This window comes from Somniosus microcephalus, chromosome 19, assembly GCF_052327205.1.
Source record: "Somniosus microcephalus isolate GS21.2 chromosome 19, FLI_Smic_1.0, whole genome shotgun sequence".
Classification (NCBI taxonomy): domain Eukaryota; kingdom Metazoa; phylum Chordata; class Chondrichthyes; order Squaliformes; family Somniosidae; genus Somniosus; species Somniosus microcephalus.
The window spans coordinates 12,620,980-12,643,827 of NC_141005.1; the positions used below are offsets into that span (position 1 = coordinate 12,620,980).

The 22,848-nt window shown below is 46.9% G+C and overlaps 1 protein-coding gene across 6 annotated transcripts in view; it reads right to left on the reverse strand.

Moving 5' to 3' along the window:
• The window catches only part of LOC147103553 (catechol O-methyltransferase-like), a 73,625-nt gene that overhangs the window by 46,135 nt on the left and 4,642 nt on the right, over positions 1–22,848 (reverse strand). For 3 of the 6 annotated variants that reach the window (XM_086011991.1, XM_086011996.1, XM_086011993.1), the window contains exon 2: positions 744–892. Coding sequence is in view for 2 of the 6 variants with exons in the window: in XM_086011990.1 (XP_085868116.1) it covers positions 11,529–11,543 (15 nt within the window). In the remaining 4 variants the exon portion in view is untranslated. Of the gene's footprint in view, positions 1–743; positions 893–11,528; positions 11,670–15,054; positions 15,253–22,848 lie in introns of those variants that run through there. The other 3 variants (XM_086011992.1, XM_086011990.1, XM_086011989.1) reach the window with 3 other exon arrangements.

Consider the following 22,848-nt stretch of genomic DNA (forward strand, 5'->3'; position numbering starts at 1 on the left):
CATATTCCCACATTATACTCCATCTGCCAAATTTTTGCCCCCTCTCTTAACCTATCTATATCCCTTTACAGACTTTTGTGTCCTCCTCACAACTTGCTTTCCCACCTATCTTTGTATCGTCAGCAAATTTGGCTACAGTACACTCGGTCCCTTCATCCAAGTCATTAATATAGATTGTAAATAGTTGAAGCCTCAGCACTGATCATTGTGGCACCCCACTAGTTACAATTTGCCAACCTGAAAATGACCCATTTATCCTGACTCTCTGTTTTCTGTTAATTAGCCTTTCCTCTATCCATGCTAATATATTACCCCCAACACCATGAGCTCTTATCTTGTGCAGTAACCTTTTATGTGGCACCTAATCGAATGCCTTTTGGAAATCCAAATACACTACATCCACTGGTTCCCTTTGATCCACCCTGCTCGTTATATCCTCAAAGAACTCCAATAAATTTGTCAAACACGATTTCCCTTTCATAAAACCATGTTGACTCTGTTTGATTTGTATTATGATTTTCTAAATGCCCTGCTACTACTTCCTTAATAATGGATTCCAGCATTTTCCCAGTACAGTAACGTCGTGGTTATGTTACTGGACTAATGATCCGGAGAGATGAGTTCAAATCCCACCCTGCTAATTTAATTCAAATGAAATAAATCTGTAATTAAAAAAAGCTAATAATGGTGAAACTGTCATAAAAAACACATGTCCTTTAGGGAAGGAAATCTGACGTCCTTACCCGTTCTGGCCTTTGTGACTCCAGACCCACAGCAATATGGTTGACTCTTAACTGCCCTCTGAAATGGCCTAGTAAGCCACTCAACAACAACTTGCATTTATATAGCGCCTTTAACGTAGTAAAACATCCCAAGGCGTTTCACAGGAGTACTGTAAGACAAAAATGTTTTAATACTGAGTCACGTAAGGAGAAATTAGGGCAGGTGGCCAAAAGCTTGGTTAAAGAGGTAGATTTTAAGGAGCATCTTAAAGGAGGAAAGAGAGGTAGCGAGGCGGAGAGGTTTAGGGAGGGAATTCCAGAGCTTAGGGTCTAGGCAACAGAAGGCACAGCCACCAATGGTTGAGAGATTATAATCAGGGATGCTCAAGAGGGCAGAATTAGAGGAGCGCAGATATCTTGGGGAGGGGCGGGGGGTTATGGGGCTGAAGGAGATTACAGAGATAGGGAGGGACGAGGCCATGGAGGGATTTGAAAACAAGGATGAGAATTTTGAAATCGAGGCGTTGCTTAACCAGGAGTCAATGTACGTCAGCGAGCACAGGGGAGATGGGTGAACGGGATTTGGTGCGAGTTAGAACACGGGCAGCCGAATTTTGGATCATCTCTGTTTACGTAGGGTAGAATGTGGGAGGCCAGCCAGGAGTGCGTTGGAATAGTCATGTCTGGAGGTAACAAAGGCATGGATGAGGGTTTCAGCAGCCGACGAGCTGAGGCAGGGGCGGAGACAGGCGATGTTACAGAGGTGGAAATAGGCGGTTTTAGTTATGATGTGCATATATGGTCGGAAGCTCATTTCAGGATCAAATATGACACCAAGGTTGCGAACAGTGGTTCAACCTCAGACAGATGTTAGGGTTGTATTCCAGAAGGTGGCGCACCACCACCTTCTCGAGGACAATTAGGGAGATGGGCAATAAATGCTGGCCTTGCCGGTGATGTCCACAAGGTGATGCCAGAATTAATTTTTTTAAATCCAACAGTCCCTGCAGTCACATGTGAACTCGCTGGTGTGTCAGCAGTTGGGGTGAACGAATGAATCTCTTCCCACACACAGGACGTAAGAAATAGGAGGAGTAGACCACACAGACCCTCGAACCTGCTCCGCCATTCAATGAGATCATGGCTGATCTTCGACCTCAGCTCCACTTACCCGCCCGATCCCCATATCCCTATCGAATCTCGGTCTTGAATATACTCAACGACTCAGCATTCACAGCCCTTTGGAGTAGAGAATTCCAAAGACTAATAACCCTCTATTTTTCCTACCAAATTTCCGAGTGAAGAAATCTCTCCTCATCTCAGTCCTAAATAGCCGACCCCTTATCCTGAGACTATGCCCCCTAGTTCTCGACTCTCCAGCCAGGGGAAACAAACAGCATCTATGCTGTCAATCCCCCTCAGAATCTTACATGCTTCAGTGAGATCACCTCTCAATCTTCTAAACTTGATAGAGTATAGGCCCATTCTACTCAATCTCTCCTCATAGGACAACCCTCTCATCCCAGGGATCAATCTAGTGAACCTTCATTGCACCGTCTCTAAGGCAAGTATATCCTTCCTTAGATACAGAGACCAAAACTGTACACAGTACTCCAATGCCCTTGCAATAAAGGCCAATATGCCATTTGCCTTCCTAATTGCTTGCTGTAACTGCATGCTAACCTCCTGTGTTTCCTGTACGAGGACACCCAAATCTCTCTGAACACCAACATTTAATAGTTTCTCACCATTTAAAAAATATTGTTTTTCTGTTCTTCCTACCAAAGTGAATAACCTCACATTTCCCCACATTATACTCCATCTGCCACTTTCTTGCCCACTCACTTAACCTGTCTATATCCCTTTCAGACTCTTTGTGTCGTCCTCACAACTTACTTTCCCTAACTTTGTATTGTCAGCAAACCTGGATACATGACACTCGGTCCCTTCATCTAAGTCATTAATATAGATTGTAAATAGCTGAGGCCCCCAGCACTGATCCTTGCAGCACCCCACTAGTAACAGCCTGCCAACCTGAAAATTACCCATGTATTCCTACTCTCTGTTTTCTGTCCTTTAACCAATCCTCTATCCATGCTAATATATTACCCCCAATCCCATGAGCCATTATCCTGTGTAACTACCTTTCGTGTGGCACCTTATTGAATGCCTTTTAAAATCCAAATATACTACATCCACCAAATGCTGGAAATACTCAGCAGGCCAGGCAGCATCCGTGGAGAGAGAAACAGAGTTAACGTTTCAGATCTGGACCCTTCATCAGAACTGTAAAAAGCTGGAGATGTAACAGATATTAAGCAGGTGCAGAGACGGGGGGGGGGGGGGGGCGGGGGTGGTTTAGGAGGGGAGGAAGGAATAGAAAACATCCTGTACTTTTGTAAGAGGCAGGAAAGATAAAATGTTGCAAATGGGAATGGCAAAAATCATACTGCATGAAAAATGGGGGCAGGGATAATTATCTGAAATTGTTGAACTCAATGTTGAGTCCGGCAGGCTGCAAAGTGCCCAATCGAAAGATGAGGTGCTGTTCCTGGTCCACGCCTCAATCACCCCCAACAGCCTTGCTCCTTCACCTGGCACCTTCCCGTGTGTAATGAAATCTGTTTGTCTTGATCGTGTATTCGTTTTGCACTCATGTATATTACCCTCCCCCACTGTGTATAGTTTCACTTCCTCTTTCCCGACTAACCTGGGAGGTTCCAGCTCTTGGCTCCGCCCCTGACTTCTCTTACATAAAGATCCCAGGATCTGTATGACTCATTCCTGTGAACCAGTCGGCATGTTGAGATGTTAGCTCTGATCTTCGTGATTAAAAGCCAACTTGTTTAAGTCTATAACTTCTAGTTTTGTGGTTATTGAAGGCCCATCAATTTTAATCACTAAAGAATACTTGGATGGATCGACTCCTAAAACCAGAGCGTCTGGACTTGGATCCGCATTCTGCTGAAGCATCAAATCAATTTGGACACTGGCTCAAATGCTTCGAACTCTTCGCGGGGGCCTCATCCGCTAGCGAGGTAGATAAACTGAGTCTACTGACTACTCGCGTAAGTCATCGGATTTATTCGTTCATCCGGGATGCCACCTCTTACACGGAGGCCATCACTATCCTGAAGGCCCAATACCAGAGGCCGGTAAACGAAGTGTACGCCAGACATCTGCTGGCTACACGCAGGCAGCGACCAGAGGAATCAATGAACGATTTCTTACAGGGCCTAAAGGACCTGGTCCGGGACTGTAACTGCAAGGCCGTGACGGCCAACGCGTACTCTGACGAATTGGTCCGCGATTCCTTCATCACGGGCCTCAAATCGAATTATATCCGGCAGAGACTGCTGGAGAAGGAGGTCCTGGACTTAAAAAAGGCAGTGGCCACTGCGCGATCGCTGGACGTGGCCCAGGAAAAACTCTGACTCTTATTCTTCCGGCCATGCGGCCCTCACTGCCTCGTGCGCACCGAGGGGGCCGCCATCTTGGAATCAGCCATCTTCCCCATCCAGGTCTCAGACCAGCTCTACGCCGCCGGAGTCCCCACACAGAAGTTCACCCAGGAGTCCTACTACAGCGGCAATGTCTCGAGGCCTGAAATGCTACTTCTGCGGCCAGGCCAAGCACCCCAAACAACGATGCCCAGCGAAGGACACTACATGCTTCAAATGTAAGAAAAAGGGGCATTTTAGCAAAGTCTGCAGGGGGAATCCGATTTCCAACTTCGTCACCGCCTCGTGCGTGCCGCCATCTTGGGATCCGCCATCTTTTCCCGACTCAACGGCCGCCCAGGGCCCAACAGTGGCTTCGATCACGGTGGATCAATCCAGGCCACACCCGTTGACAAAATCCATGATGGACATACAGGTAAACGGGAATTTAACAAAATGTTTAATTGACAGTGGGAGTACCGAGAGTTTTATCCACCCTAGCCTGGTACGGCGGCACTCATTAACGGTAACCCCTACACGGAGCAGAATTGCTATGGCTGCTAAGCCCCACACTTCGGACATTTTGGGCTACTGTGTGGTAACACTGACTAATAGGCACAGACTGCAAGGATTTTAAACTCCTCGTGATGCCAGAACTCTCTGTTAATGTAATCTTGGGCCTGGACTTCCAGTGCCACCACGAAAGTGTCACGCTAGCATATGGCGGGTCCCAGCCGCCACTCACAGTCTGTGGCCTATCAACCTTAAAAATCAGCCCACCCTCTTTATTCGCTAATCTCGCTCCGAACTGCAGGCCCATAGTGACCAAAAGTAGATGGTACAGTCTGGAAGACAGACACTTTATCAAGGCGGAAGTGGACAGACTCCTGCGGGAAGGCATTATTGAATGCAGTACCAGCCCGTGGTGTGCCCAAGTAGTCATAGTTAAAAATAGCGAAAAGAAACGGATGGTAATTGACTACAGCCAGACTGTTAATATTTATACCCAGCTGGACGCCTACCCTTTACCCCGCATATCAGAAATGGTCAACCAGATTGCGCAATACCGAGTCTTCTCGACCATCGACCTCAAATCCGCATATCACCAGCTCCCCATTAGAACGGAGGACCGCCCATACACCGCCTTCGAGGCGAACGGGCGCCTCTACCATTTTCTCAGAGTGCCCTTCGGGGTAACAAATGGGGTCTCGGTCTTCCAACGTGAGATGGACCGCATGGTTGACGAGAATAAACTACAAGCTACCTACCCCTATCTGGACAATGTCACTATCTGCGGGCACAACCAGCAAAACCACGATCTAAATCTTGCGAGATTTTTAAAAACTGCTCTAAAGCTGAATCTAACCTACAACGAACACAAATGTGTCTTCAACACAACCCGTCTCTGTATCCTCGGCTGTGTGGTGGAAGATGGGGTAATTGGACCGGGCCCTGACCGATTACGCCCCCTAAAGGAACTGCCCCTGCCACACAATCCCAAAGCTTTAAAAAGGTGCCTGGGATTTTTTTCGTATTATGCCCAATGGGTGCCCAATTACTCTGATAAGGCCCGACCCCTCATTAAATCGATGTCCTTCCCACTATCAGCTGAAGCTCGGGAGGCTTTCACCAGTATTAAACAGGACATTGAAAGGGCTGCAGTGTGTGCAGTGGACGAATGCATTCCCTTTCAAGTCGAAAGCGATGCGTCAGACTTTGCCTTAGCTGCGACCCTCAATCAGGCTGGGAGACCTGTGGCCTTCTTCTCCCGAACCCTTCAGGGACCTGAAATCAGGCACTCTTCTGTCGAGAAGGAGGCACAGGCTATAGCGGAGGCAGTGCGGCACTGGAGACACTACCTAGCCGGCAAACGTTTCACCCTGCTCACCGACCAGCGGTCGGTGGCTTTCATGTTTAATAACAAAGGGGGAAAATCAAGAATGACAAAATACTCAGGTGGAGGATCGAACTATCCACGTTCGATTATGATATTATGTACAGGCCGGGAGCCCTTAATGAACCCCCAGACGCGCTATCGCGGGGAATGTGTGCCAGCATTCATACGGACAAATTACAGGGTCTCCACAACGACCTCTGTCACCCAGGGGTCACCCGACTATACCACTTTATAAAGTCCCCCAATCTGCCCCACTCCATCGAGGAGGTCAGGGCAATGACCAGAGCCTGCTGCATCTGTGCGGAATGCAAGCCTCGTTTGTACAGGCCTGACCGTGCACACCTTATCAAAGCCACACGGCCATTCGAGCGCCTAAGTCTGGACTTCAAGGGACCCCTTCCCTCTGCCGACCGTAACGTATACTTCCTCAATATAATTGATGAATATTCCCGCTTCCCCTTCGCCATTCCTTGCCCAGACATGACCAGTGCCACGGTCATCAAGTGTCTCTGTAATCTATTCTGCATGTTTGGCATGCCGAACTACATACACAGCGATAGGGGGACATCATTCATGAGTGACGAGCTGCGCCAGTTCTTGCTCTCGAAGGGGATAGTCACTCGTAGAACCACTAGCTACAACCCCCGGGGTAATGGGCAAGTGGAAAGGGAGAATGCTACTGTTTGGAAGGCTGTCACGTTAGCCTTAAAGTCAAAAGGCCTTCCGACCTCCCGCTGGCAGGAAGTCCTCCCAGACGTGCTCCACTCCATAAGGTCTCTGTTATGTACTGCCACTAACGCTACCCCTCACGAAAAGATGTTCGTTTTCCCCCGGAAATCCACCTCGGGCATATCTCTACCCGCGTGGCTGACGTCTCCGGGGACAGTACTATTGCGGAAGCACGTGAGAGGCCATAAAACGGACCCCCTTGTGGAAAAGGTACAGCTCCTCCATGCAAACCCTCAGTACGCCTATATCGAATACTCTGACGGGCGAGAGGACACTGTTTCCATAAAAGACCTCGCTCCCTCGGGGAGCAGAGAGAACGATGGGAGACTACCCGATGAAGACCTACACTACAAAGAGACAGGACGCCCAGAGGTATCAATACCCAACTTTAACCTGGAGGACACTGCAGATAACCTGGAAGACACTGCGGAGGCCCGGACAGCGGAGGAACCAGAATCCACTCCCCTAGAGGCACCCCAACCGGCTTTGCGCCGATCACTGAGAACTGCAAAACCTCCTGACAGACTCACTTATACCAACTTTTAAGAAACATCACCCCGATGGACTAAATCTATAGAAGGGGTGAATGTAATGAAATCTGTTTGTCTTGATCCTGTATTCGTTTTGCACTCATGTATATTACCCTCCCCCACTGTGTATAGTTTCACTTCCTCTTTCCCAACTAACCTGGGAGGTTCCAGGTCTTGGCTCTTGGCTCCGCCCCTGACTTCTCTTACATAAAGATCCCAGGATCTGTATGACTCATTCCTGTGAACCAGTCGGCGTGCTGAGATGTTAGCTCTGATCTTAGTGATTAAAAGCCAACTTGTTTAAGTCTATAACTTCTAGTTTTGTGGTTATTGAAGGCCCATCACCATGCAAGCGCAGGAGATGCAACACATGCCCTTTTACCTCCTCCCTTCCCACTGTCCAGGGCCCCAAACACCCCTTCCAGGTGAAACAGCGATTTACTTGTACTTCTTGCAATTTAATATACTGTATTCACTGCTCACGATGCAGTCTCTTCTAACATTGGGGAGACCAAACGCAGAATGGGCGACCGCTTTGCGGAACACCTCCGTTCAGTCCGTACAGGTGACCCTGAGCTTCCGGTCGCCTGTCACTTTAATTCACCGCTTCACTCCCACTCTGATCTCTCTGTCCTCGGCCTATTGCATTGTTCCAATGAAGCTCAACGTAAGCTCGAGGAACAGCACCTCATCTTTCGATTGGGCACTTTGCAGCCTGCCGGACTCAACATTGAGTTCAACAATTTCAGATAATTATCCCTGCCCCCATTTTTCATGCAGTATGATTTTTGCCATTCCCATTTGCAACATTTTATCTTTCCTGCCTCTTACAAAAGTACAGGATGTTTTCTATTCCTTCCTCCCCTCCTAAACCACCCCCGCCCCCCCACCCCCGTCTCTGCACCTGCTTAATATCTGTTACATCTCCAGCTTTTTCCAGTTCTGATGAAGGGTCCCAGACCTGAAACGTTAACTCTGTTTCTCTCTCCACGGATGCTGCCTGGCCTGCTGAGTATTTCCAGCATTTTCTGTTGTTATTTCAGATTTCCAGCATCCGCAGTATTTTGCAATTACACTACATCCACCAGTTCCCCTTTATTTACCCTGCGAGTTACATTCTCAAAAAACGCTAATAGATTTGTCAAACACGATTTCCCTTTCATAAAACCATGTTCACTCTACCTAATCATATTATGATTTTCTAAGTGCCCTGATACCACTTCCTTAATGATGGATTCCAGCATTTTCTTGACGACTGATGTCAGGCTAACTGGCCTGCAGTTCCATGTTTTCTCGCTCCCTCCTTTCTTGAATAGCTGTGTTACATTTGCTACCTTCCAATCCACTAGGACTGTTCCAGAATCTAGGGAATTTTGGAAGATCACAACCAATGTATCCACTATCTCTGCAGCCACCTCTTTTGGAACCCTAGGATGTGGGCCATCAGGTGCAGGGGATTTGTCGGCTTTTACTACCAGTGAGCCACAGCTAACACACTGCAGGCACGAGTAACTGGCCTCTGTTGCTTCTCATGACCCTCTCCTCATGACATGCACCTGAAATGCACACATTGTGGTATGAGTGCCCCCCATGATTATTTAAAATAGATACAGAGAACAGAAAACAGAGAGTGGGAATAAGCGGGTGATTTTCGGGTTGGCAGGCTGTAACTAGTGGGGTACCACAAAGATCAGTGCTTGGACCTCAGTTATTCGCAATCTATATCAATGATTTGGATGAGGGGACCAAGTGTAATATATCCAATTTTGCTGATGATAGAAAGTTAGGTGGGAATGTAAGCTGTGAGGAGGATGGAAAGAGGCTTCAAGCAGATGTAGACAGGCTAAGTGAGTGGGCAAGAACATGGCAAACGGAATATAATGTGGAGAAATGTGAAGTTATCCACTTTGATAGGAAAAATAGTAAAGCAGAATATTTTTTAAATGGTGAGTGGGAAATGTTAGTGTTCAGAGGGACCTGGGTGTCCTTGTACACGAATCACTGAAAGTTAACATGCAGGTACAGCAAGCAATTAACAAAGCAAATGGTATGTTGGCCTTTATTACAAGAGGATTTGAGTATAAGAATAAAGACGTCTTACTGCAATTATATAGGGCCCTGGAGCGACCACACCTGGAGTATTGTGTACAGTTTTGGTCTCCTCACCTAAGGAAGGATATACTTGCCATAGAGGGAGTGCAACAAAGGTTCACCAGACTGGTTCCTGGGATGGGGGGATTGTCCTTTGAGGAGAGATTGAGTAGACTAGGCCTATATTCTCTGCAGTTTAGAAGAATGAGAGGTGATCTCATTGAAACATACAAAATTCTTACAGGGCTTGACAGGGTAGATGCAGGGAGGATGTTTACCCTGGCTGGGGAGTCTGGAACCAGGGGTCACAGTCTCAGAATAAGGGGTCGGCCATTTAGGACTGAAATGTGGAGGAATTTCTTCACTCAGAGGGTGGTGAATCTTTGGAATTCTCTACCCCAGAGGGCTGTGGAGACTCAGTCGTTGAGTATATTGAAGACAGAGATGGATAGATTTTTGAATATTAAGGGAATCAAGGGATACGGGGATCAGGCAGGAAGATGGAGTTGAGGTAGAAGATTAGCCATGATCTTACTTAATGGCGGAGCAGGCTCGAGGGGCCAAATGGCCTACTCCTGCTCCTATTTCTTATGTAACCTCCCCCTGACCTCGGATGCTCCACTGGTGTGAGAAGATCCCGGCACTTGCACTGGGATTGAGGTTACCACAGATACTTGGGGCCATCTAGTCTTGCAATTGTTAGTCACATGAGACTTAGGTGGACTGAAAAGGTGACGCCAAGTATTCAGAAAACCTACATTGAAGAGGCAACCTAAAATATACAACATGGCTCATAATCGTGGCAGTCCCCTCCCAGCAGTTATGTGACAGGGCCCTTAAATGGGATGAATGATCATTTTAGCGAACAGGATTTAGAATTCCTTGTTGATGAAGTTACGAGGAAAAAGGCCAGATTCGAGGCCACAGCCCATGCTAATACCAGGACATGTTCAAAAAACCTGGGCAGAGATTGTTAGATGCTTGAGTGGTCACTGTGAACTAAGGAGGGAGTCATGCCTACTTGTTGGGATTGCTTGAAGCAGAACGCAGGGAGTGGTTAGTCAAAGTTAAATATATACCGGTACCATCTGGAGACGGGAGTGAGGGGGCACACATACTCCATCCAATTTACCCCTGAGGAGAGCAGGAATTTCTTTATTTTTCATGTTGATGTCCCAACAGCAAGTATTTGTTTCACCAGGACTGCCACAAAAAAGGAAACCATGCACGTGGAAACAGGACTCATAGCCTTTAGTTTTATTGTGTTGAAATGTTTTCCAATTTGGACAACGTTTTAGGCTTTCTATAATGTCGAATTGCCATCGTTATGATGTGCAGACATGTAGTGAGATCTGATATGGGTCGCTCTCCAGAATTAAAGCCAAGCTAGGAAGTATGCACCAGCGACTGGGGGGGGGGGGGACATTTATGATGGTTTTATCCCAGTGGGAGAGTGCCTATGCTTCACTCAACACTTTCTGTTGACAGCTTGGCTAAGCTCAGGAGCCTACTGTGCGGTGGCTCATTGGCAGACCCACATTCTAGCACCCTGTGGCATTTTGAAGGGATTCAGTTTTGGACTCCCTGGGTCTGCCTCTCCCACACAGGTTAGATATAGTGCAGCCGAACATAGAATAAAACTCCTTTTGCTCTATCCCAACAACATGCCTTATGCTCAGCCTCAAGAGAAAACCATTAGTATGACCTCTTTGTGTGAAATTGCCAACTTAATGCCAATTTGTCCTGCATTGTGAGCAGTTTTGTGGTCTGTGCCCTCGGAAGTAGGTTGAGGATGGGGAAACTAATTTCATGCAGGATCCTTATAGCCGACAGAGACTTCCATCTCAGCAGTCTGGGTTGGAATTAAACCCAAGACCCAAGAGGTGAAAAGATCCAATGGGCTAACCAAAAGAAAGACTTCTATTTATATAGCAGCTTTCATGACCTCAGGATGTCCTGAAGCGCTTTACAACCAATGAAATACTTTTGAAGTGTAGTCACTGTTGTAATGTAGGAAACCTTACATTTTGGAAAATCATTCTTAAACAGTGACTGATTATTAATGGCACATCAGCATAACTTCCTTAACATTTAGTTTCAAATATAATGCATTACTTACCAACCAATTATTCATGCCAGATTTTCCTTTATTTGCTCAAATTCTGGAACCCAGTGTTGAATACTGTGCTGGCTGTACAGCGCTGCCATGGAAACAGAACTCTGGTTGACTGGGCATCTCTCTGCTCTTTGGCAGTCTCTTCTGAGTTCAGGAAACAAGTCTTTGTGATTGGTTGGAAGTGCCACGAGAATACATAAGCTTAAAGGGGAACTATATTAATCATTAATATTACACAAAGAACTTTATCTCTGAATTTAAAGGAAAGGCTTGCATTTACATAGACCTCGTCACATGTTGCAAAGTGCTTCGCACAAATGATATTTGAAGTGCAGTCACTGTTGAGTAGGCAAATACAAGAGTCAATCTGCACATGGCGAGATCTCACAAACAGCAGTAAGATGAATGACCAGTTAAGAACATAATAAGAACATAAGAAATCGGAGCAGTAGGAGGCCATTTGGCCCTTCGAGCCTGCTCCGCTATTCAATAAGATCATGGCTGATCTTGTATCTCATCTCCACCTTCCTGCACTATCCCCATATCCCTTGATTCCCTTAATATTCAAAAATCTATCCATCTCTGTCTTGAATATACTCAACGACTGAGCCTCCACAGCCCTCTGGGGTAGAGAATTCCAAAGATTCACCACCCTCTGAGTGAAGACATTTCTCCTCATCTCAGTCCTAAATGGCCGACCCCTTATTCTGAGACTGTGACCCCTGGTTCCAGACTCCCCAGCCAGGGGAAACATCCTCCCTGCATCTACCTTGTCAAGCCCTGTAAGAATTTTGTATGTTTCAATGAGATCACCTCTCATTCTTCTAAACTCTAGAGAATATAGGCCTAGTCTACTCAATCTCTCCTCATAGGACAATCCCCCCATCCCAGGAACCAGTCTGGTGGACCTTTGTTGCCCTCCCTCTATGGCAAGTATAGGTAAGGAGACCAAAACTGTACACAATACTCCAGGTGTGGTCTCACCAAGGCCCTATATAATTGCAGTAAGACGTCTTTACTCTTATACTCAAATCTTCTTGTAATAAACGCCAACATACCATTTGCTTTCCTAATCGCTTGCTGCACCTGCATGTTAACTTTCAGTGATTCATATACAAGGACACCCAGGTCCCTCTGAACACCAATATTTCCCAATCTCTCACCATTTAAAAAATACTCTGCTTTTCTATTTTTCCTACCAAAGTGGATAAATTTACACTTCTCCACATTATATTCCATTTGCCATGTTCATGCCCACTCACTTAGCCTGTCTATATCCCCTTGAAGCCTCCTTGCATCCTCCTCACAACTTACATTCCCACCCAGCTTTGTATCATCAGCAAACTTGGATATATTACACTTGGTCCCCTCATTCAAATCATTGATGTAGATTGTAAATAGCTGAGGCCCAAGCACTGATCCTTGCGTAGCCCACTAGTTACAGTTAATCTGTTATTGATTGAGGCAAGACTATTGACCAGGACACTGGGAGAATTCCCTGCTTTCCGTCCACCTGAACAGGCAGACAGGAGCTGAGTTACATAGAAACATAGAAGTTAGGAGCAGGAGTAGGCCATTTGGCCCCTCGAGCCTGTTCCGCCATTTAATGAGATCATGGCTGATCATCCAAATTCAGTACCCTGTCCCTGCCTTCTCCCCATATCCCTTGATCCCTTTAGCCTTAAGAAATATATCTGTGGTAAACCACTGTTTGTATTCCTGTTTGTCCTGTTTGTATTCCACTGTGTACATGCCTGGACATGCCTCGGCTGACTCCTCCCACAGGTCCTAGTATAAAGGTGACTGCTCCCCAGCCCTTAGTATCATGGACCGGTCGACCACGCGAGGCAGACCTCCATTCTGTTGTTAATAAAAGCCTTTGGTTACTCTTCTAACTCTCAGTCTTTTATGAGTAATTGATAGCGCATCAATATCTAACTCCTTCTTGAATATATTTAATGAATTGGCCTCTACTGCCTTCTGTGGTAGAGAATTCCACAGGTTCACCACTCTCTGGGTGAAGAAATTCCTCCTCATCTTACCCCTTATCCTTAGACTGTGACCCCTGGTTCTGGACTCCCCTGCCATCGGGAACATCCTTCCTACATCTAGTCTGTCTAGTCCTGTTAGAATTTTATAAGTTTCAATGAGATCCCCTCTCATTCTTCTAAACTCTAGCGAATATAAGCCTAATCGACTCAATCTCTCTTCATACGTCATTCCTGCCATCCCAGGTTTAACGTCTCATCTGAAGGACAGCACCTCTGACAACACGCCACTCCTTCGGTACTGTACTGAAGTGTCGGTCTAGATTATGCGTCCACAACCTTCTGACTCCAAGCCGAGAGTGAGCCAAGCTGACACTGTTATCTATGCCCCTTGCTTCTGTACTTTAAAGCTGCTACATAACTTTATCTGGAATGCACTGTCTGAAAGGCTGGTGGAAGCAGATTCAAAAGGGAATTGGATTCATACTTGAAAAGGAAAAAATTGCAGGGCTGCAGGGAAAGAGCAGGGGAGCAGGACTAATTGGATAGCTCTTTCAAAGAGGCACAATGGGCCGAATAGCCTCCTTCTGTGCTCAACGACTCTCTGATTCTATGTGCTTTGAGTGGAATTTCTCATAATACCATATTCAGTGAATATCATGAATAAAGACTGGGATTCTGAATTCCTGGTGAGGATGTCAATCCAAGGCAAGTTCTGCATTAGTTTTGTCTCCCCAAGGGCTGCCTTTGATCGGTAATCTTCATGTATCTCAAAGGTTGCAAGAAAGGAGGACTTAAAGAGAACAGCAAGTGGGCCATATTTAAGTATACAACAGTGACTACACTTTGAAAAGTACTTCATTGGCTGTAAAGCACTTTGTGACGTCCTGAGGCCGTGAAAGGCGCTATATAAATGCAAGTCGTCGTCTTTCATTTAGCAGTCATTTCGAGTCAATGCGGTTCTCCTTTAAGAGACATAATCTAGTTACGTAAGGTAGAATTATAAGCAGCAGCTACATGAGCTCCCACAGCTACCTGGCCTTTAAATCCATCCACTGCAATTATGATGACTTTTGTCAGTTCCGAAAAACAGAAATAAGCCATCTGGTCTGGGGGCAAATGCGCACAGATGAGCAGCAGTGTGAAAGTCATGCAGACATCACAGGGCTCCCAGCTGCAAACGGTTCCGAGCAAACATAACAAATGTGGGTGGGAGAGGGGGAGAATGGCGGAAAGTGCAAAGAAAAATGAATTGAAATCATTGGAATAATCAGTTTTAAAAGCTATAATGCCACGCTTTTACATTCCTTAATTCTTGTCTGGAAATATTCAGACTGTAATATAATGGTAGAAATGTTCCATTTTCCCCAGGTCACAAACTGAGCTTACAGGCATTATTCAAAACTTTTCACAAAATTTTCAGAGAATGTAAATAAAAATGGAGATTAAAAAGTAAGATACACTGATGTTTTTTCATTACTTTTAAACTTTATTTTTATTTGGATAAGCTTCCCATTTTTTGTCCCCTTTCCTTCGCTCACCTGGTTTGTTATTAACAGCGGGGAAGGCAGCGCACAGAGGATTCCTCCTGGCGAATGGCCTCCTGTGGTGAGGAGGTTCCAGGTTTTTTCGGGTGTCACTTGCCCTTCTGATTGTTCCTTCACCCCTGGTGAGATGTTGCAGCTTCTACTCTGCATTTCTAACCTCTCGGAGCTCAGCTTTGTGTCTTTGTGGGTTTCCCCCCACCGCCGCGCCCCCCGCCCCCCAGAGAGCTCTCTATACAACCTGTCCTGGGCACTGCACCTCAGGAAGGATGTACTGGCCTTGGAGTGGGTGCAGCACACAGAATGATACCGCGGCTAAAAGGGTTAAATTATGATGACAGGTTACACAGACTAGCCTTGAATTCTCTTGAGTATAGAAGATTAAGGGGGTGATCTAATTGAGGTGTTTAAGATGATTAAAGGATTTGATAGGAGAGAAACTATTTCCTCTGGCCGGAAAGTCCAGAACAAGGGGGCGTAACCTTAAACTTAAGAGCCAGGCCGTTCAGGGGTGATGTCAGGAAGCACTTCTTCACACAAAGGGTGGTGGAAATCTGGAACTCTCGCCCCCAAAAAGCTGTTGAGGCTGGGGAGTCAATTGTAAATTTCAAAACTGAAAGATTGATTGGTTTTTGTTGGGTAAGGGTATTAAGAGTTATGGAACCAAGGCGGCTACAGTAGATGGGGTTGAGATACGGATCAGCCATGATCTGATTGAATGGCGGAATGGGCTCAAGGGGCTGACTAGCCTCCTGCTGTTCCCGTGTAACCTTGCTGAGTCAAAGTGGCAGGCACATGAGCCGCTCCTAAGCCTCCGCCAATGCCAGGAAGGTATACAAGAGGGTCATGGGATGGATGTCGCACCCTCCCGCTTTGTGGTGAACACCTGCCCTCCAGTCAGTAAGCAAACCCCCCCCACCCCCCAGCACATGTGCAACCCCCCCACCCCCCCCCCATCCTGTCCTGGGTAAAGCTCATGTCCTGTGAAATGGCAAAAAGAACTAACAGGTAAAGGGGAAAAAGTCCCACTGTTTACAGTGGTGGTGCTGTCCTCCAGCACTGTGGCATACATCAGGCACACTGAAGGCGGTGTTGGACTTCGTCGTCGACGTCTGCCCTTGTTGCCAGTAGGCTCCCGAGGTATGGAAAGTGGTCCACGTTGTCCAAGGCCTTGTCGTGGATTTTGATAATCGGGGGGGGCAGTACTGTGTGGCGGGGGCAGGTTGGTAGAGGACCTTTGTCTTACGGATGTTTAGTGTAAGGCCCATGCTCTCGTACGCTTCGGTGAAGGTGTTGACGATGGTTTGGAGTTCGATCTCAGAGTGAGCGCAGACGCAAGCGTCGTCTGCATACTGTAATTCGACGACAGAGGATGGGACAACCTTGGATCTGGACTGGAGGTGACGGAGGTTGAACAGTTTCCCGTTTGTTCTGTAAATTAGCTCCACTCCAGTGGGGAGCTTACTGAGGGTGAGATGGAGCATTGCAGCAAGTCCAACACCGCGTTCAGTGTGCCAGTGCAGCCTTCGGTCGCCTGAGGAAGAGAGTGTTTGAAGACCAGGACTTCAAACCTGGCACTAAGCTCATGGTCTGCAGAGCAGCAGTGATACCAGCCCTGCTGTATGCCTCAGAGACATGGACCATGTACAGCAGGCACTTCAAAGCACTGGAGAGGTACCACCAACGCTGCCTCCGCAAGATCCTGCAAATCCATTGGCAGGATAGGTGCACCAACGTCAGTATTCTCGCTCAGGCCAACATCCCCAGCATCGAAGCTTTGACCACGCTCAATCAGCTCCGATGGACGGGTCACATTGTCTGCATGCCCGATACGAGACTCCCAAAACAAGCGCTCTATTCGTAGCTCCGGCACGGCAAGAGAATCCCAGGTGGGCAGAGGAAAAGCTTCAAGGACACCCTCAAAGCCTCCTTGAAAAAGTGTAACATCCCCATCGACACCTGGGAATCCCTGGCCCAAGCCCGCGCAAAGTGGAGGAGAAGCATCCGGGAAGGCGCTGAACACCTCGAGTCTCTTCGCTGGGAGCAAGCGGAAGCCAAGCGCAAGGAGCGCACGTCAACCCAAGCACCCCACCCACCCGCCCCTTCAACCACCGTCTGCCCCACCTGTGACAGAGACTGTAGGTCCCGCATTGGACTCATCAGTCACCTGCGAACTCATTTTTAATGTGGAAGCAAGTCATCCTCGGTTCCGAGGGACTGCCTAAGAAGAGAAGATACATCAGGCACGCACCGACCACTTTCTGAGAGAATACACACAAGGTGCTATTGATTCTGCCTGACCTGCTGAGTATTTCCAGCATCTTCTGTTTATATTACAATTGTCTTTATCCATATTCTTCACTGAACTGCTCAGTTTATGCTCTGGAGATTTCCCGCCAGCTGTGTACAGGATTCTTGCCATGCAGAAAAAGAACCGCAGTACTTCTTGCTTAATGAAGCCAAAATCATTCCACCATCCTTTGGAAAGTTTTGCTTTGGAACAAAAGTGAAATACTGCGGATGCTGGAAATCCTGGAAACACTCGGCAGGTCAGGCAGCATCTGTGGAAAGGGAAGCACAGAGTTAATATTTCATCCTTCACATTCAACGAATCATCCTCCGCCATTTCCGCCTCCTCCAGTGCGATGCCACCCCCCAAACACATCTTCCCCTCCCCTCCCCTTTCAGCATTTCGAAGGGACCGTTCCCTCCGCGACACCATGGTCCATTCTTCCATCACCCCGCTCCCCTTCCCATGGCACCTTCCTATGCAAGCGCAGGAGATGCAATGCCTAGCCATTCATCTCCTCCCTTCCCGCCGTCCAGGGCCCCAAACACTCCTTCCAGGTGAAATAGCGATTTTATTGTACTTATTTCAACTTAGTATATTGTATTCGCTGCTCACGATGCAGTCTCCTCTTCACTGGGGAGACCAAACGCAGATCTGAACACTGCCAGCATGTCCCTGAGTTTCTGGTTGCTTGCCATTTTAATTCTCCGCCCCATCCCCACTCTGACCTCTCTGTCCTCGAACACTGTTCCAATGAAGCTAATAAAAGAAGAAAATAAAAAGAGGGGATATATTAAGTAAACGAATCAAACTCAAAGGGAATAAAACCCCTGGTCCGGGTGGATTGCATCCACACATTTTAAAAGAATCTAGGGAAGAAATAGCAGAGGCATTACTAATACACATATTTAATAATTTGTTAGAAAAAGGCGTAGTGCCAGAGGACTGGCGGATAGCTAACATATAATACCTATATTTAAGCAGGAGGATAGAACATGTCCAGGGAGTTGTAGACCAGTCAGCTTAACATCAGTGGTAGGAAAAATAATGGAATCCCTACTAAAGGAGAAAATAGAAGAACATCGAGAAACCAAAAACATAGTGATGAATAGTCAGCATAGATTTCAAAAGGGAAAGTCTTGCTTGACCAACCTCACTGAATTTTTTGAAGAGGTAATAGTGAGTAGACAGTGGTAATGCAGATGATGTAATTTATCTCGATTTTCAAAAGGCCTTCGATAAGGTACCCCATAATAGACTGATGAACAAGGTCAGAGAAAGGTTAGCACTGTTGCCTCACAGCGCCAGGGACCCGGGTTCAAATCCAGCCTCGGGTGACTGTCTGTGTGGAGTTTGCACATTCTCCCCGTGTTTGCGTGGGTTTTCTCCGGGTGCTCCGGTTTCCTCCCACAGTCCAAAGATGTGCGGGTTAGGTTGATTGGCCATGATAAAGATTGACCCTTAGTGTTAGGGGGGATTAAATACGTGGGGTTACGGGGTTAGGGCTTGGGTGGGATGGCTGTCGGTGCAGGGACCGGGTGCTAGAGTTTGGATGATCAGCCATGATCTCGTTGAATGGCGGAGCAGGCTCGAATGGCCTACTCCTATCTTCTCTGTTTCTATGTAATGCGGAATCACAGGACAAGTAGCAGAATGGATTGCTGGCTGGCTTCAGGACAGAAAGCAGAGAGTAGGGGTAAAGGGTAGCTATTCACAGTGACAGAAGGTGGGTAGTGGTGTTCCACAAGGATCAGTGCTGGGACCACTGCTGTTCACAATTTATATTAACGATTTAGACTTTGGAATCAAAAACACAATTTCTAAATTTGCGGATGACACCAAATTGGGGGGGATAGTCAATACTGAGGAGGGCTGCAACAAATTACAGGAGGACATTAATAAACTTGCAGAATGGGCATATAATTGGCAAATGAAGTTCAACACAGATAAATGTGAGGTATTACATTTTGGTAGGAAGAATAGGGAGTTCACGTATTACTTGGAGGGTGCGAGTCTAGGTGGGGTAGAGGAACAAAGGGATCTCGGAGTACAAATACACAAATCACTAAAAGTTGCGCCACAGGTTAGCAAGGCCATAAAAAAAGCAAAACAAGCACACGGGTTTATTTCTAGAGGGATAGAATTGAAAAGTAGGGAAGTTATTCTAAACCTGTATCGAACCTTGGTTAGACCACACTTGGAGTACTGCGTACAGTTCTGGTCGCCATATTATAAAAAGGACATTGAGGCACTGGAGAGGGTGCAGAGAAGATTTACAAGGATGATACCAGAAATGCGAGGGTATACATATCAGGAAAGGATGAACAGGCTGGGTCTCTTTTCTCTTGGAAAAAAGAAGGCTGAGGGGTGACCTAATAGAGGTCTTTAAAATTATGAAAGGTTTTGATAGAGTGGATACAGAGAGAATGTTTCCACTTGTGGGGAAAATCATAACTAGAGGCCATCAATATAAGATAGTCACCAAGAAATCCAATAGGGAATTCAGAAGAAATGTCTTTACCCAAAGAGTGGTGAGAATGTGGAACTCGCTACCACAGGGAGTGGTTGAAGCGAATAGTATAGATGCATTTAAGGGGAGGCTGGACAAGCATATGAGGGAGAAGAGAATAGAGGGTGACGCTGATAGATTTAGATGAGGAAAGACGGGAGGAGGCTCGAGTGGAGCGTAAACGCCGGCATGGACTGGTTGGGCTGAATGGCCTGTTTCTGTGCCATATATCCTATGTAATGTAATCCTATGTAAGCTCAACGCAAGCTCGAGGAACAGCACTTCATCTTTCAATTAGACACTTCACAACCTTCCAACCTCAACATTAAGTCCTGCCTTTGTACTTGCTTATAAACTGTTAAGTCTTTAACTTCTTCCAGTTCTAATGAAAGGTCATTGACCTGAAACATTAACACAGTTTCTCTCTGCACAGGTGCTGCCTCGCCTGCTGTTTTCAGCATTTTCTGTTTTTAATTCAGATGGAGTAGGACTTGAATCCAGAGCCGTGAGGTGATAATTGTTAATGCCTGCCAATCAACCACTCTTGCCCAGAAAGTGAACAATTAAAAGTGTGGAGTTTCATTCCTTCAGATTGTGAATTGTTGTTGGAAGATTTTTCTTACTTTTTCTTTGTCTTCTTTCTCTTAATCCAATCTTTCTTTCCCTCTCTTTATTTCTCTTTCTGTACCTGATTTGACATTGAATTCACCCACTCTAATTTACCCTCCTTCTCAGTCCTTGTGCTGTTAATTTCACAATCCATAAATTTCATTGGTTAAGGAGATACAGTGGGTGTCCCGTCATTGGGGTTGCCAATTCTGGTTGGGTGTGTTCTTGGAGGTTTCATCATATGTCCTCCCACCTTGAACCCGCCCACACACCCGCCATTGGTCCATCCACCAGGTATACTGCCATCCCACGGCCAATTGGAAAGGTAGCAAAATCTTTGTTACCCAATTGGATTAAACTCCCCTGTTGGTGAAGCAGCATTTCCGCCCCCGCCTCCATCTCCAATATTTTTCGTACTAATAAAAGTATTCAAAGCAAATAAAAAATACACTTTTTGTAAAAAACAATAACTTGCATTTCTATAGCATCTTTAACGTGGTAAAACGTCCCAAGGCGCTTTGCAGGATTATTATCAAACAAAATTTGCCACCGAGCCACCGAAGGAGATATGAGGCAGGGAAAAGGTGGGAGGGGAGGAAAGGACAAAAGGGAAAGTATGTGATAGGATGGAGGGCGGGAGTGATTAAATGACAAAAGGGACCAAAAGCATAGTCAAAGCGGTTTTAAGGAGCGTCTTAATTGGCACCCCATCCACCACCTTAAACATTCACTCCCTCCATCACCGGCGCACCGTGGCTGCAGTGTGTACCATCTACAAGATGCACTGCAGCAACTCGCCAAAGCTCCTTCAACAGCACCTCCCAAACCCGCGACCTCTTCCACCTAGAAGGACAAGGGCAGCAGGCGCATGCGAACACCACCACCTGCAAGTTCCCCTCCAAATCACACACCATCCTGACTTGGAAATATATTGGACGTTCCTTCATTGTAGCTGGGTCAAAATCCTGGAACGCCCTGTTGGAAGTACCTTCACCACACGGACTGCAGCGGTTCAAGAAGACGGCTCACCACTGTTGTGTATGTACCTTTAAGGGGAGAACTACTTTTTACAACTCCTGTATACTGTAGTACCGGCAGTGACCACACCTGTATATAACCCTGAGTAGGGATCTGTACTGTTTAGTTTTTAAAGCAACCCTCATCCAGTAAACACCTGTTGATTGTTATCTGCAGCCTCTGTCGATTATTTGAAGGACACACTACCTAAAGATATCCAGATTTAACATTGGCGACGAGTCGTTTCGAACCTACCTGCAACTCTGAAGAAGGCCGATTCCACCAGTGCGGGCGTCAACCATCCAGGGAGAACTTGAGCATCGCAGAGGAGGCTGTAGAGAGCTGGGCTTGGTTCTCCAGCTGCGACGATCCAGGACAGCGGGCTGGCAGCAGGTATGGCGCAGACCCTTCCCGGACAGCGGCGGCGGGAGCCGACCGACGGCACAGAAAAAGGCCGAGCAGCGCCGACGGGTAGGAGAGAGGGTAAGGCGCACAGGGCGCAGCCGGGGTTGAAGACCGAGCGGCGTCAACGAGAGAGGGTAAAGAGCACAGGGTGCAGCCGGGGTTGAAGACCGAGCGGCGCCGAAGAGAGAGGGGAAAACGCGCAGAGCGCGGCCGGTGTTCAAAGGCTGAGCATCGTCCGCGGGGGGAAGAAAAGAAGGGAGAGCGCGGGAAGACGTCATTTTGAGCCAGTGGAGAAGAAGGGAGAGCACGGGAAGAAAGGAAAGCGCGGGAGATGCCATTTTTAGCCAGTCTAACCACACCCAGGGATGCCGAAGAGCGGCAGTGTCACAGCGTTCAACAATGAAGTCGAAGATTGGGCGACATATATAGAGCACATAGAGGTGCACTGCAAGGCGAATGAGGTGCCAGATGCCAGGAAAGCACTGGTATTGTTGAATTCCATGGGTGCAAAAATGTACGGCTTACTGCGAAACCTTGTAACCCCAGAGAAGCCAGTGGAAAAGGATTTTGAAAGCATAGTGGCAATCCTACAGGACCACTTAAACCCCACACCGCTGCTGATAACAGAAAGATTTAAGTTCCACAAAAGGAACCAGCATAAAGACAAAAGTGATGCTGAGTATTTAACGGAACTGCGCAAGCTATCGAAACACTGCCAGTTTGGAACGGGACTAGCAGATACTTTAAGGGACAAGTTTGTGTGTGGGCTTCAAAGTGAAGGAACCCAGAAACGGCTTCTATCAGAAAAGGATCTTACGCTGGACAAGGCTTTCAGCATGGCAGTATCACACGAAGCAGCCGCACGGGGCGCTGCAGAGATACAACGGAGACTGCAAGAATATGGCACAAATGAAATGTCATATGGAGCAGTGAAGTGTTATCGCTGCGGCAGAACAACACA